Consider the following 12,570-nt stretch of genomic DNA (forward strand, 5'->3'; position numbering starts at 1 on the left):
TAAAAGCGTCTGCAAAATGACTAAATGTAAATGTAAAAAGTCATATGAAATACTTTTATGATAGTTTTATGGTGCTTTTTGTGTGCACCAAAGTCCCAGTTCCTAAGCAGGCCAAATAAAACTTCGTTTTTACATGTTTTTCTAGCTGCATATTTTGCACTACATAGTTTGTCCACAAGGTGGCAACACTGCCCTTGCCCATTGTTTCACAGTCAACAACAACAAACAAACTACTTTCAAAGACAACAACTGACATTTTTGTTGTTCATAACTTCTAGATAGAAATAGCACAGACACTGGTAAAGGATGAAACTTTCTTGTGTGCATATATATGTTGAGGGCCTGTGTGACACACTAGCAAACGGAGTTCGGCTGCACATGTGCTAGCATACTTTATGTTTTACCTTACTATATGGAAAACAGCTGCTTGGACATTCAGCAAAATACCTCCTTTTGTGCTCCACATAACAATTACAACCATCTTGTTTGTTTAGTTTTAACGACATGAGGGTGAGTAGACGATGATAAAATATTTACATTTCTGGGTGAACTATTAATTTAAGAAAGTTAATACATAGGCTACAGAAGACATGTGATAGTAAAGGTAAAGGACACAGGTTTGCGGCACTATGGTGAAGTGAACTGCTCCTGCGGTCTCGTTCTCAGGCCGCAGACGTTTAGACTGTGGGTCCGAATGGGGGTTTTGAGCCCGGCAGTGTTGCAGCTGATCAGAGGACAGTGGTATAGCGCCCCTCTGGTACAGTGGTGGTACTGTGTTGTTTTTGTGCTTGGTCTGGGTACAATGATCGAAAGATTGTCGGGAGGAGGTGCCCTGAATGTAGGCATACATGCACACACACATTCGTACGAGCTCTACAGGCTCTATCCATATGCGTGCGCACATGCGTAAATTGTATATTAAAATATTCTTCATCACATATGAATCAATACTTATATTAAATACTTTAAATATGTGTGCATATAATCTATACAAACTACAAGAGAAAAAAAAACAGCAGGTGCGACACAAATGACAATAACAAGTGGTCCCACCAACAATAACAGCAACAGTTATTCACTGTTGGACGTTAAAACAAAATGTTTAATTAAAGGGACAGTTCATCCAAAAAGTAAAACTATGGTGTTTTTTTTTTAGGTTTGGTCATTATATGATAAGGGCTACATAAAGAATATTTAATATTGTCTCGTTTTGTTTTCAACATAAAAAAAAAAAAAAAAAATGCATACAGATTTGGAACGAAATGAGAATATTCCTTTTTGGATGAACTGTTCCTTTTAACCACACACACAAGTTCAGTTGGGGAGGAGCCAAAAACGTTAAGAATGATCTGCAGAAAGTGGCTAGTTTTGCTAAAACAACTCACTCAAGACAGACTATTGCAAAAGGGTACAGACGGCAAGACGGATACGGTTACTATTCACGTGACAGGACTAGAGAGGTCTACGTACAAGACACTGGCCCATCGCCTCCCCACACAAATCTCTGTCTCCTCTCTTTCCTCTCATAGCCATGGTCTGGAATCAGCTTCATCATCATCAGCATCCACAGCATCAGTGAAGTCGTTCAGCCATGGCTATGCGTTTAACAACACTGAGAAGAAATAAAGCCGATGTAGTAACAGCAAACTTTCTGCACTTTGGACATGTCTGATGCTACAATCACACTTTCATAAGGAAAGTCGCTGTACCTGGACTGCTTCAGTTCTTTGCTTTAGGAGTCTCCTTGGCTTTATGAGGAAGAATACAAGAACAGTAGTTAAAAATTGTCTTAAAGATGACCAGTGTGTATTACAAGAGACAGTACTGAATCTCACCCTTGGAGACCATGAGGTTCTCTGCTTGAGCTTCTTCACCTCCTGGAGCCCTGAGAAAATATAAAATATAAAGAAAATTATAACCGATGGTTATAAACCCATGCCACACATGACAGAGAATCAGAGAGACTGTATAGGACTAACCTGGGCTTCTGGTTGATACTGCAGTGGCATCTGCGGCCTGCAGGGTGCACACAAGCAAAACGATTTAGATCAAATGGATGAATGGCAAAACATACAAACGACCTGTCGGGTTTTATATTGTGATAATGACGGGGATAATAAGGGATAATAATCCCTTACATATGTTATTCTTGTAACCTGTATGAAATGTTGATAACAAGAGTGTCTTCATTTATATCTCTGCCACTGAGTTTGACGTATATTCATGTATCTCTATTTCATAATAAAACTTAATCTCATGCTCAGTTGAATAAAAGCACCGCTGTATAATTTATATCTATTGTGTGGCAGCTCAGTTTATCTATTGTACTCTGATTTCTTTTGTTTTACAGTAATGTTTGCATGATTTAGACTTGAATGAAGATAAGTTCAAAAAAGAAATAAATAAAAATATGTTTCTTACTGAGAATAAGGAGCACTCCCAGAGCAAACAGCACCACAGCAAACGCCAGACCTCCGATCCTCAAACTCTCATAGTCTGGTTAAGAAATAAAGGATTTTAATTTTTGGAGTTTCTTTGAGAATGACTCAAGCTTATGTAAAAAAAAATAATTTTGCAAACCAGTTTACCTGTATAATGCAAAATTCTCAGATGAGAAAGAATATTCAAAGAGAAAAATAAATGTAGGATGGGATTTTAAATGGTATTTTATCAGGAAGTGACATCAGAAAAATAAATGTATTTACTACATTTTAATTAAAAGTTATGAAGACATTTATTTTCTTTGAAAAAAAAAACATGTTTAAATTATTCAAAAATATAACCTGGAATATGCAGAAATCTATGTAGATAGAAATGTAAAGTAACATTGAATTAAACGTACAATTTTGAAGTAGGAAAAACTGAAATCACATTTTCTTATAAAAAGTATAATCTTTAATGTAATCTTTATTGTATTTAGACAAAACAAATCTTTATTTTATTATTATTATTATTATTATTATTATTACTATTATTTAGATATGTTACTATAGATTTGCAATTTTAGTATGGGATCTGGCTGAGAATTCTAAAAGCCATTAGATTTGCCATATACTTTGAAACATTGTTATTATTGCTGTTAACATAAATTATTTTTATGGTTATAAGTCATTCTCATGCATTTACACATATGCCACCTTGTGGTTACAAGCCCTAAACTTTACCTACAATGCCACAGAACCTAACAAAGCCAGTGTTAGTTATTAGTTATCTTCGGCAGATTTATTTATTTTTTTATTATTTTTTCCAAAGCATATCCAAATCATTTTTCCAAGGAAAACCTCTGGAGCAATTTGGGTTAAGGTACCTTACTCAATTGTAAACTTAACCACCAAGTTCCCACCATCCATTCTGGATGTTACTGTAAGCTGAATTTAGTTTGTGTCAAACATAGCACTAGCCTGCAGACCAAAGATCTAAGCCTTGGACTCAAACTACAAAATAAACTGACCGCAGTTTCGACATAACGTCAGAACAGACTGATGAATGGGGTCTCGCCCGAGAGCCCAATCACCTTCGAGTGGTAACAGAACGAGCCAATGGTACATTGAGTACCTTGGTCTGCGGAATTTGCATCGCGAGCTCCGCCCCACTGTGTGGGTATATAAGGAGCAGTGCATTCAAGCTTTCGCTTCGGAGCCGAGCACATCTCTCTGCTGGTATCACCGGAATGTTTTGCAACAAGCCTTCAGTGGTGTTGGTGTGACAGCACGATTCAGCAGTTCATTGAAGAGCTTCCTGCTTCTTCTTTCCAGCTCCTGCATTCCCCTGAGCACTTCAGCACCTCTGAAAGAGCTATTTCCTCTAAAAGAGTATACGGGTTGTGTTTGCGTCTTTTTAAAGATGTCATACCGCCCGTGCGTTTCTGGGTGCGGTCGATATTTGGCTCCTCGTGACGGCCACGATCGCTATGTCACTATGTCTGGGCTTTCAGCACGCTGAGGCTGTGTTTGTGGATGGTTCATGTTCTCATTGTGGGGACATGACCATCTCGGCGTTACAATCGAGACTCGATTACCTTAAACGGTATAGAGTCCCCTCTGCCACACCCCATTCTAGTTCCTCTTCCCATAAGAGGGCTACTTTGGCTGGTGGCCAGGGTGATCTGAGGGTTACGGTGTGGGCTTCCCTGACGAGACAGCCTCTTCGGGCTGCACCCCCCTCACAAATACCGCAGCCTGTGGAGCCTCCGGTTGAGCTTGCTGGGCCCTCTCACCAGGATCCCAGCATCTCATTCGGGGCTCAGGAGGATGACCAAATGTCGATCGCCGCATCACAAGGCGGGCTTGAGTCCTCGGGAGATGAGGATTCGGCTGCGTTGCCTCCCTCTGGGACGCCAGCGTTGCCCGAGTCTGATCCCGAGCTGACGGTCATGCTTTCCTGGGCAGCTGAGAGCATCGGGCTCGAGTGGAATCCTCCACCCTGTCCCGAACGCTCAAGGCTGGACGATTGGTTCCTGGGGGCTGCACGCGCTAATCGCCAGTGCCCCCCTCCAGTTCCTTTCTTCCCGGAGGTGCATCAGTTAGTTACCAGTTCGTGGAAGGCACCTTTAACTGCCCGAAACCGTTCTGGTGCTACCTCCACCTTCACTGCCCTCGATGGCGGGGCGGCCAGAGGGTATGCGGGGATACCCCCAATGGAGCGCTCGGTTGCGATGCAATTGTGTCCTCAGAGCGCCTCCACCTGGTGTGGTGGTCCCAAGCTCCCATCCAAAGCCTGGAAGTTCTCATCCACGCTTGTGGCCAAGGCTTACAGAGCTGCGGGTCAGGCCGCTTCTGCCCTGCACACCATGGCCATCTTCCAGGTCTACCAGGCCAAGGTGCTCAAAGAGCTGCACTTGGGCATTTGGAACCTACATGTGTGGGTTCTGGATGGGACCAGGTCCTCATGGTTGCGCCTTATTGGCCCGGCCGAACCTGGTTCTCCGAACTTGTACTCCTCGCGACAGCCCCTCCCTGGCCAATCCCTCTGAGGAAGGACCTTCTTTCTCAGAGACGGGGCACCCTCTGGCAGAGCTCACTCAACTAGGAGTGTGGCTTCCTCCTGGGCGCTGGCACATGGGGCCTCGCTAACAGACATCTGTAGAGCTGCGGGCTGACGTCCCGATCTTTGGAACCTACATGTGTGGGTTCTGGATGGGTCACAGAAGGTTTTGGTACCTTGCCACCTCAGGTGGTAGCTACCATCACTTCGGCTAGGGCCTCGTCTACCAGACATGCCTATGCTCTGAAGTGGAACCTCTTCGTCACTTGGTGTTCTTCACGTCGAGAAGACCCCTGGAAATGCCAGATCGGGTCAGTGCTTTCCTTTCTTCAAGAAGGGTTGGAACGAAGGCTGTCTCCTTCCACCCTGAAGGTCTATGTGGCTGCCATTGCGGCTCACCATGATCCTGCTGACGGTAAGTCTCTTGGGAAACATGACCTGATCACCAGGTTCCGGAGGGGGACCATGAGGCTCAATCCGCCTCGCCCTCAACAAGTTCCCTCTTGGGACCTCGCAGGTGTTTTATCCGCACTGCAGAGAGCTCCTTTCGAACCCTTGCTTTCAGTGGAGCTAAAATTATTATCATTAAAAACTGCGCTCCTGACGGCTTTGGCTTCGGTTAAGAGGGTCAGGGACTTGCAGGCATTTTCAGTTGACGAAGCGTGCCTGGAATTCGGGCCGACCAACTCTCATCTTGAGACACCGGCCTGGATACGTGCCCAAAGTTCCCACCACTCCCTTTAGAGATCAGGTGGTGAACTTGCAAGCGCTGCCCCCGGAGGAGGCAGACCCAGCCCTGGTGCTGCTCTGTCCAGTACGTGCTCTCCGCACTTACGTAGATAGAACTCAGTGCTTCAGGACCTCAGACCAGCTCTTTGTCTGTTACGGAGGCCAGCAGATGGGAAAGGCTGTCTCCAAGCACAGGCTATCCCACTGGATAGTGGATGCTATTGTCTTGGCTTATCAGGCTCAAGACCTGCCATGCCCCCTAGGGGTGAGAGCTCACTCAACTAGGAGTGTGGCTTCCTCCTGGGCGCTGGTGCATGGCGCCTCGCTAACAGACATCTGTAGAGCTGCGGGCTGGGCGAAACCTAACACATTTGCGAGATTCTATAATCTCAGTGTAGAGCCCGTGTCCTCCCGTATACTTGCCCCTTCGGGCCAGTAAACAGGACCTGCTCGGTGTCAATTCGCTTGCTGCGCCATTCCACTCCACGGACTGGATGCGTGTGCTATTCTCCTCAGGTGAATTCCACAGTTAAGAACCCTGGGTTCCTCCAGCACTGTTGTGTAGAGCATGTGCGTGCATGCCCTGTCAGTCAGCCCCTGTGTTAGACTAAGTGCCTCCATATGTTGTGATTCCCCTCTTGGGCAATCCCACGTGTGTATTTCCACAGTAAGTCTCTCTCATCAGCATGTGTCTTTCCCTTGGCAAGCCACCCTTGCCATCTCTGGCGTTGAACCATATCCACCCTGCGGGCTAGGTACCTCAGAGATTCATATGTATCACCACTATGCTGGTTGATATGTGCTTTGTAAGACCTCTTACGAGCAGGCAGCCTGTTAGCATACCTCCTGCTGGAATATGCTACCTAGTGTATTCTGTGTTAGGTATAGCCCTTCACTCGTGCTGGCCTCACGACAGAGTGCTATCACTTACGCAGGTCACTGGAAGACAGCCACTGTGGCATTTTGGAAGGGACCCCATTTGTCAGTCTGTTCTGACGTAACGTCGAACGTGACCGACTGAAAGGGAACGCCTAGGTTACGTATGACTCCTCAGGGAAGACTTGAATGCGAGTTGCTCGCGCTGCTCCTTATATACCCACACAGCGGGGTGGAGGTCGCAATGCAAATTCCGCAGACCAAGGTACTCAGCATACCATTGGTTCGTTCTGTTACCACTCGAAGGTGATTGGGCTCTCGGGCGAGACCCCATTCGTCAGTCTGTTCTGACGTAACGTCTCCGTTCCCTCCTTCAGGGAACGAGGGTTACATACGTAACCTAGATGTTTTTCCTTCTGGCAAACTCAAGGCATGATGTTTAAATTGTGGAGTCGCTCAGAAGTGGCTTGCCTCTAGCCACTCTCCAAAAGAGGCCAAACCTGTGAAGTCCTGAAGTGGTTGTTGATGTCTGGGCAGCCAAAGAGCTCTGGAGCTGTCAGTGAGAAATTGGCCTCTTAGTTTCTTCCCTCACGGCTGCTCTTCTTGTCTGGTTAAACAGCTTGATGTAGCTAATATCTGCAATTGAAGTGGTTTTACAAACTTTCTCTTTCTCTTCTAATCTTTCGTTTCTTTATAGTATCATCTTGAAGTTCCAAAGGAGTGTGATTGATGACCACATGTTTGATGTGATCTTTTTTACTTGTGAGACTTCACTGAGGCCCTATTTACACCTGGTATTTTGATCCTTGTTTAACCACATAGTTGACTGACAGGTGAGTAGGCGGTCCTTCACAGTTGCCTAGGATGCATCAAGAAGTATTAGTGTTTACACTACAAATGCGATGTGGTCGCATGCTGCAAATGTGGTTTGGGTGGATAGGTTTTGAAGCCCACTTTGACCTGTATTTTGCACCAACTACCTATTTGTAGACAATATATTTAGTCACGTCACTCAATTTCAAAGGACTATTTACTATTTTTCAGATATGAAATAGTTTTCTGGAGATTATCAAAATACTTTTATTTGTTGCTGTAAATACTGTAAATGAATTAAAAAAAAATCTCATTTAGATCTCATTTAGATGCATCAGGGTGTAATTGCATTCTGAAGGCACAGATGAATATGACTGTATACGGAGTTTGAATATAAAGGTGATGGATGTCAAAATACCAATTTTATTCCAGACTTTGGGTGCCTGCTGTTTGAGAAGCATCAAGCATGTAATGCTTGAGAGGCATTACATAAGCCTTGTTATGTAAGTAAATATTGACCTGTGTAAGCTTTTGTAAATATTGATTCTTACCATATACAAATGGTTCCAATCCCTTCTCTTTTCCATCTGATGGAAAACAATCAGAAATTACACATGAAGCCATTGGCTTAATATAAGTACATATGGTCAAATAGAAAATGTAGTGATGTGGTAAATGAAATAAAGCATAACTTGCCTTGGGCAGCAGAGTCAGACAAAGCTAAGACAGAAGATCAACACAGAGAGCAGAAACCATTATGAGAAAAGAGAAAAACAGAGTGGAATCGTTATATTCATAAAACATCCAATAACTGAAACAAGAGTGTTGCATTATGTTATTTGTTTGTGGTGGGTGTTTTTGCTTGTTGAGAAAGATCACAGAGCCTTAAGCTAGATGCAGTATTGGCAGAAATATGACATTGCGTAATGAATGTGCAATCTGATTCAGGCATAATAACAAGGGTTTTTGGCAGGGTCAATACGATTTGCTGTACATCAAAGAAGAATCCATAAGACTAAATCGATGCATGTGAGACAGGAGGGTAAACTTATAAAGATTAACATCTTACTGATTTGTCTTCACTGTAGTACTAAAAAAAAGAGTTTAAAAATTATTTTCCAAGCAATCTAGTATGGGCTTTGTGCTTTTAAAGTTGTCTTAACTTATGCTGTATGTTACAATAGAGTTGATCATATACTAGACTAGAATCTCCATCAAACTGGAATGAGCATTTAAGGGGTTAACACTCTTAAATACAATCCAGTTTATTAAATTAAATCATCTATTAACAAGTCTCTTAATATGACATATGATAGGTGGCAGAGGATAATTTGACAGGTGAAGGTATTTATATGAAGTATATTACCCCCTCCCCCGGCCTTCATATTGATTATTTAATTGGACTTTCACAAATGCAATTATATATTTCCTTCTTTTACACACCCTCAAATATGAGTTGAGAGGGGCTAAGGGAGAGAGCAAGGTCAGAGGAACCTCACGGAGAAAAGAAAAAAAAAACAGGTAATGAAAAAAGACAGGAAGTGGACAAAGAAAGACTGAATGTACAGTATAATACACAAACCATGACAGACACCTGAAGGTAGAGTGGAAAGGAACATGACAAAAAAAGGTTGATGGAAAATAACATACATATGAAGGAAGGAAGGGAAACAAATCAATGAATGGAGGAAAGGGACAGTGGAGGAAAAAAAAATAAGAAAGAATGGATGGATAGAAGGAAGAAGCAATGCAATAAGAAAGAAGGCAGGAAGGATGGAAGGAAAAAAGAAGGAATAAAGGAATAAACAATAAAGTGAAAGGGACAGTGAAGGAAAAAAAAGCAGAGAGGAGCATAAGAAAGAGAAGAGCAAAAAAAAAGAGAGGAGGAAAAAGAATGAAGGTAAGGGGGAGACCATGAGGAGCTTTCACACGTACAACCTTTGATGGAAAATAACTGGTAAATTACCATTTTAAGATCATGTGTGAACAGGATCTTTGATTTCTGGCAATTTTCTAAGATGATAAATTGTAAAATTACTAGTAAAATGCCCATTTTTGAAGCTATGTGTGAACAAAGCATAAGATTTGTACAAAGAGCATGTACAAAGTCAGAATGCACTGATATCTGCTTTGGATCAATTCTAGCATTGTGACAGAGATGACACGATTACTCCACACTGTTTACAGAACTATCACTTGGAGCTAATGCTGAAGATTTTGACAAATTGGATAAAACTGAAACTGAAGCACTAAAGCAACTAACATCACAGAGTTTACTGGTATTTTGGCACTGATGTTTACATACTGTCTTAAAGGTACAGCCACATTAGCAAAATTGTGTGGACATGAAAGAAGAAATATTTTTTATTTTTTTTATTTTAGCCTACCGATGTATGAAGCTCTTGCAGTCTCTTTGAGGAAATCCTTACTTTTGAAAGCCTGCTATTGAAATTACTAAATTTTGACCTCAAAGATTTGCTGAACAATAGAAAATGGGACTGCAGAATGACAGAATCTGCTGTGTGTGTTAACAGTTGATACGCTCTTAAAAATAAAGGTTAATTTTTGGCATCTATGATTCCATGAAGAACCTTTAACATCCATGGAAACTTTCCATTGCACAAAATGTTCTTTATAGCAGAAAAATATTCTTTAGATTAGGGCTGCACGATATCAAAATTATCGAAATATCGCAAATGTACATATCGCGAAATGCATATCGCAATGGCATGTGATATCAGAATTATTATTTTAATAATAGGCTACTTCTAAACGTTGCGAAAAGTTCCTTGCGTGACTTGCTTGACGTTAAAATTAGTTATTAAGTGCAATAAGTTACAGAAAACAACTCGTTGCGGTCTCGTGCTGTCTGTCTGACACACTCCTGAAGCGCATGCGTAATTTCTGCTCTATCTGAAAACACTGCGAGTTTGAGTCGCTTGCAATATATATTTGAAAAAGCAACACGTGTCAAACTTCTTTCAAACATGCGAAGCATTTATGAAGCATTTATGATCTTCTCCACCAAAAGACATTTGCTATGTTTTTACTCCAAACTCACTTCATAACGTCAGTCCAGTGTTTGAAATAAAATCCTTCTGTGAGATGATGTGGCTTCTTACACAGAATAAGACACGCAACATATTATTTCATAGTTTTCTATGCAGTGATAAAGGCTATGTCGATTAGCATCGCATTATAAATATACATTATTATAATGAAAATTATAATAAGAGGAACTCAGATAAACCATATATTGTCATAGTTTGTTTATTAGTCACGTTAAATCAATGAAAGCAGTTCAATCTTCTGTTTATTTAGCTGCATTGACAGATTTCATGCATTTTCTTTCTTCTGCGGGCAGATTTGGAGTTTCAGCGCAAGAGCGCCCTCTGGCCTTTGGTTGGATCAGTTTTTACTACTGATCACAGAACATCTCAGTTACGTATGTGACCCTCGTTCCCTGAAGGAGGGAACGGAGACGTCACGTCCCGTCGCCACGGCTGCTGTACCATCGCTGAGAGGCCGGGTCACCGGCTCGGCTCCTCAGCGAAAACCTGGTATGGGTTGGGAGGGAACGGAGACGTCACGTCGTGACCGACGAATTGGGATCTCGCTTCGAGATACCAATCTACTTCGAGTGTAACTAAACGAGCCAATCCACATTGGCATGCAATTATTGCATCCAGCTGCCGCTGATCACAGCGTGAGCATAAAAATGCAGCCGGTGCAATGCATACCAGGTTTTCGTTGAGGAGCCGAGCCGGTGACCCGGCCGCTCAGCGGTGGTACAGCAGCTATGGCGACGGGACGTAACGTCTCCGTTCCCACCTTCAGGGAACGAGGGTTACATACGTAAACGAGACGTTCACTTTCAGTCGGTTACGACGAATTGGGATTCCCTACCAAAGCGCCATGTATGCTGCCCCTTCTAGTGCCCTGTACGAGCCACCTGCGCCCCTTTTTGGTGTAGGCCGGGGCTCGCAACAAGAAGACCATTCACCGTTGTCGTAGCACTACCCACTCAGTGAGATTGGATAACACTGGGAAAACGTACCCGTTCCACTTGGAACAGGGACGCTGCGGAAGCCCCATCCTTCCCGAAGGAGGTTTCGGAAGCAAATACACATATGAACATCGGTTTAGGTGCATATGGAAAATTGGAGGTGATTGTAACCTTCTTGGAAATGGCAGAAGTCTGCCGGGGAAACACGGGCTCTGAGGCTATACCATGGACTTTACACATATGGAACCCAGTTCTCACAGATTCAGCGAGTGAGGGCCTGGCGCCGGACGTTCCGCCACGTCTGGTAGCCCACAGCTCTACAAATATCTGTCAGTGAGGCGCCACGAGCCAGCGCCCAGGAGGATGCAACACTTCTAGTAGAGTGAGCTCGCAACCTGAGCGGGCAGGGCACACCCTGTGATTGCACACCCCAGGGTGATGGCATCCACAATCCAGTGGGCCATCCTCTGCTTAGAGACGGCCTTCTCCTTCTGCCGGCCTCCGTAATAGACAAAGAGCTGGTCTGAGGTCCTAAAGCTTTGTGTCCGGTCTACGTAGCATCTCAAGGCAGGACAAAGCAAAGCTAGGGCTGGGTCTGCCTCCTCCGGGGGCAGCGCTTGCAGGTTCACTACCTGATCCCTGAAAGGGGTAGTAGGAACCTTGGGCACATAGCCGGGCCGGGGCCTCAGGATTACCTGGGTGTCAGCCGGCCCAAACTCTAGGCACGAATCACCGATCGAAAATGCGTGCAGGTCCCCTACATTCTTGATGGAGGCCAGAGCAAGCAGAAACAGAGTTTTCAATGAAAGACACTTTAGCTCGACTGAATGCAAAGGCTCAAATGGGCCCTGCTGTAGTGTTTTAAGCACTGGAGACAGGTCCCAAGAGGGTATGGAGGGGGGCCGGGGAGTATTTAACATTCGCGCCACCTAAGGAACCTGATGACCAGGTCATGCTTACCTACCGACTTCCTTTCCACGGAGTCATGGTTAGCAGCAATCGCAGCGAAATAAACTTTAAGGGTGGAGGGAGACAGCCTTCGCTCCAGTCCTTGCTGCAAAAAGGAAAGCACGACCCTGATTGGGCATCTCTGGGGGTCTTCTCGGCGAGAAGAACACCACTCGACGAACAGGTTCCACTTCAAGGCGTAAGCGTGTCTCGTA

At 43.8% G+C, this 12,570-nt stretch overlaps 1 protein-coding gene across 2 annotated transcripts in view; it reads right to left on the reverse strand.

Moving 5' to 3' along the window:
• Positions 1-1,250: 1,250 nt before the first annotated feature.
• Positions 1,251-12,570, reverse strand: part of LOC107699187 (FXYD domain-containing ion transport regulator 6-like) — a 29,618-nt gene continuing 18,298 nt past the window's right edge. For both annotated transcript variants that reach the window (XM_016500384.1, XM_016500385.1), the window contains exons 3-9: positions 8,098-8,121; positions 7,953-7,988; positions 2,422-2,496; positions 1,980-2,016; positions 1,836-1,885; positions 1,710-1,748; positions 1,251-1,612 (exon numbers count right to left, since the gene is read on the reverse strand). In XM_016500384.1, the coding sequence (XP_016355870.1) occupies positions 1,720-1,748; positions 1,836-1,885; positions 1,980-2,016; positions 2,422-2,496; positions 7,953-7,988; positions 8,098-8,121 (251 nt within the window). In that variant the 3' untranslated portion in view covers positions 1,251-1,612; positions 1,710-1,719. The remainder of the gene's footprint in view (positions 1,613-1,709; positions 1,749-1,835; positions 1,886-1,979; positions 2,017-2,421; positions 2,497-7,952; positions 7,989-8,097; positions 8,122-12,570) is intronic.

This window comes from Sinocyclocheilus anshuiensis, unplaced genomic scaffold (assembly GCF_001515605.1).
Source record: "Sinocyclocheilus anshuiensis isolate Anshui unplaced genomic scaffold, SAMN03320099.WGS_v1.1 scaffold374, whole genome shotgun sequence".
Taxonomy (NCBI): domain Eukaryota; kingdom Metazoa; phylum Chordata; class Actinopteri; order Cypriniformes; family Cyprinidae; genus Sinocyclocheilus; species Sinocyclocheilus anshuiensis.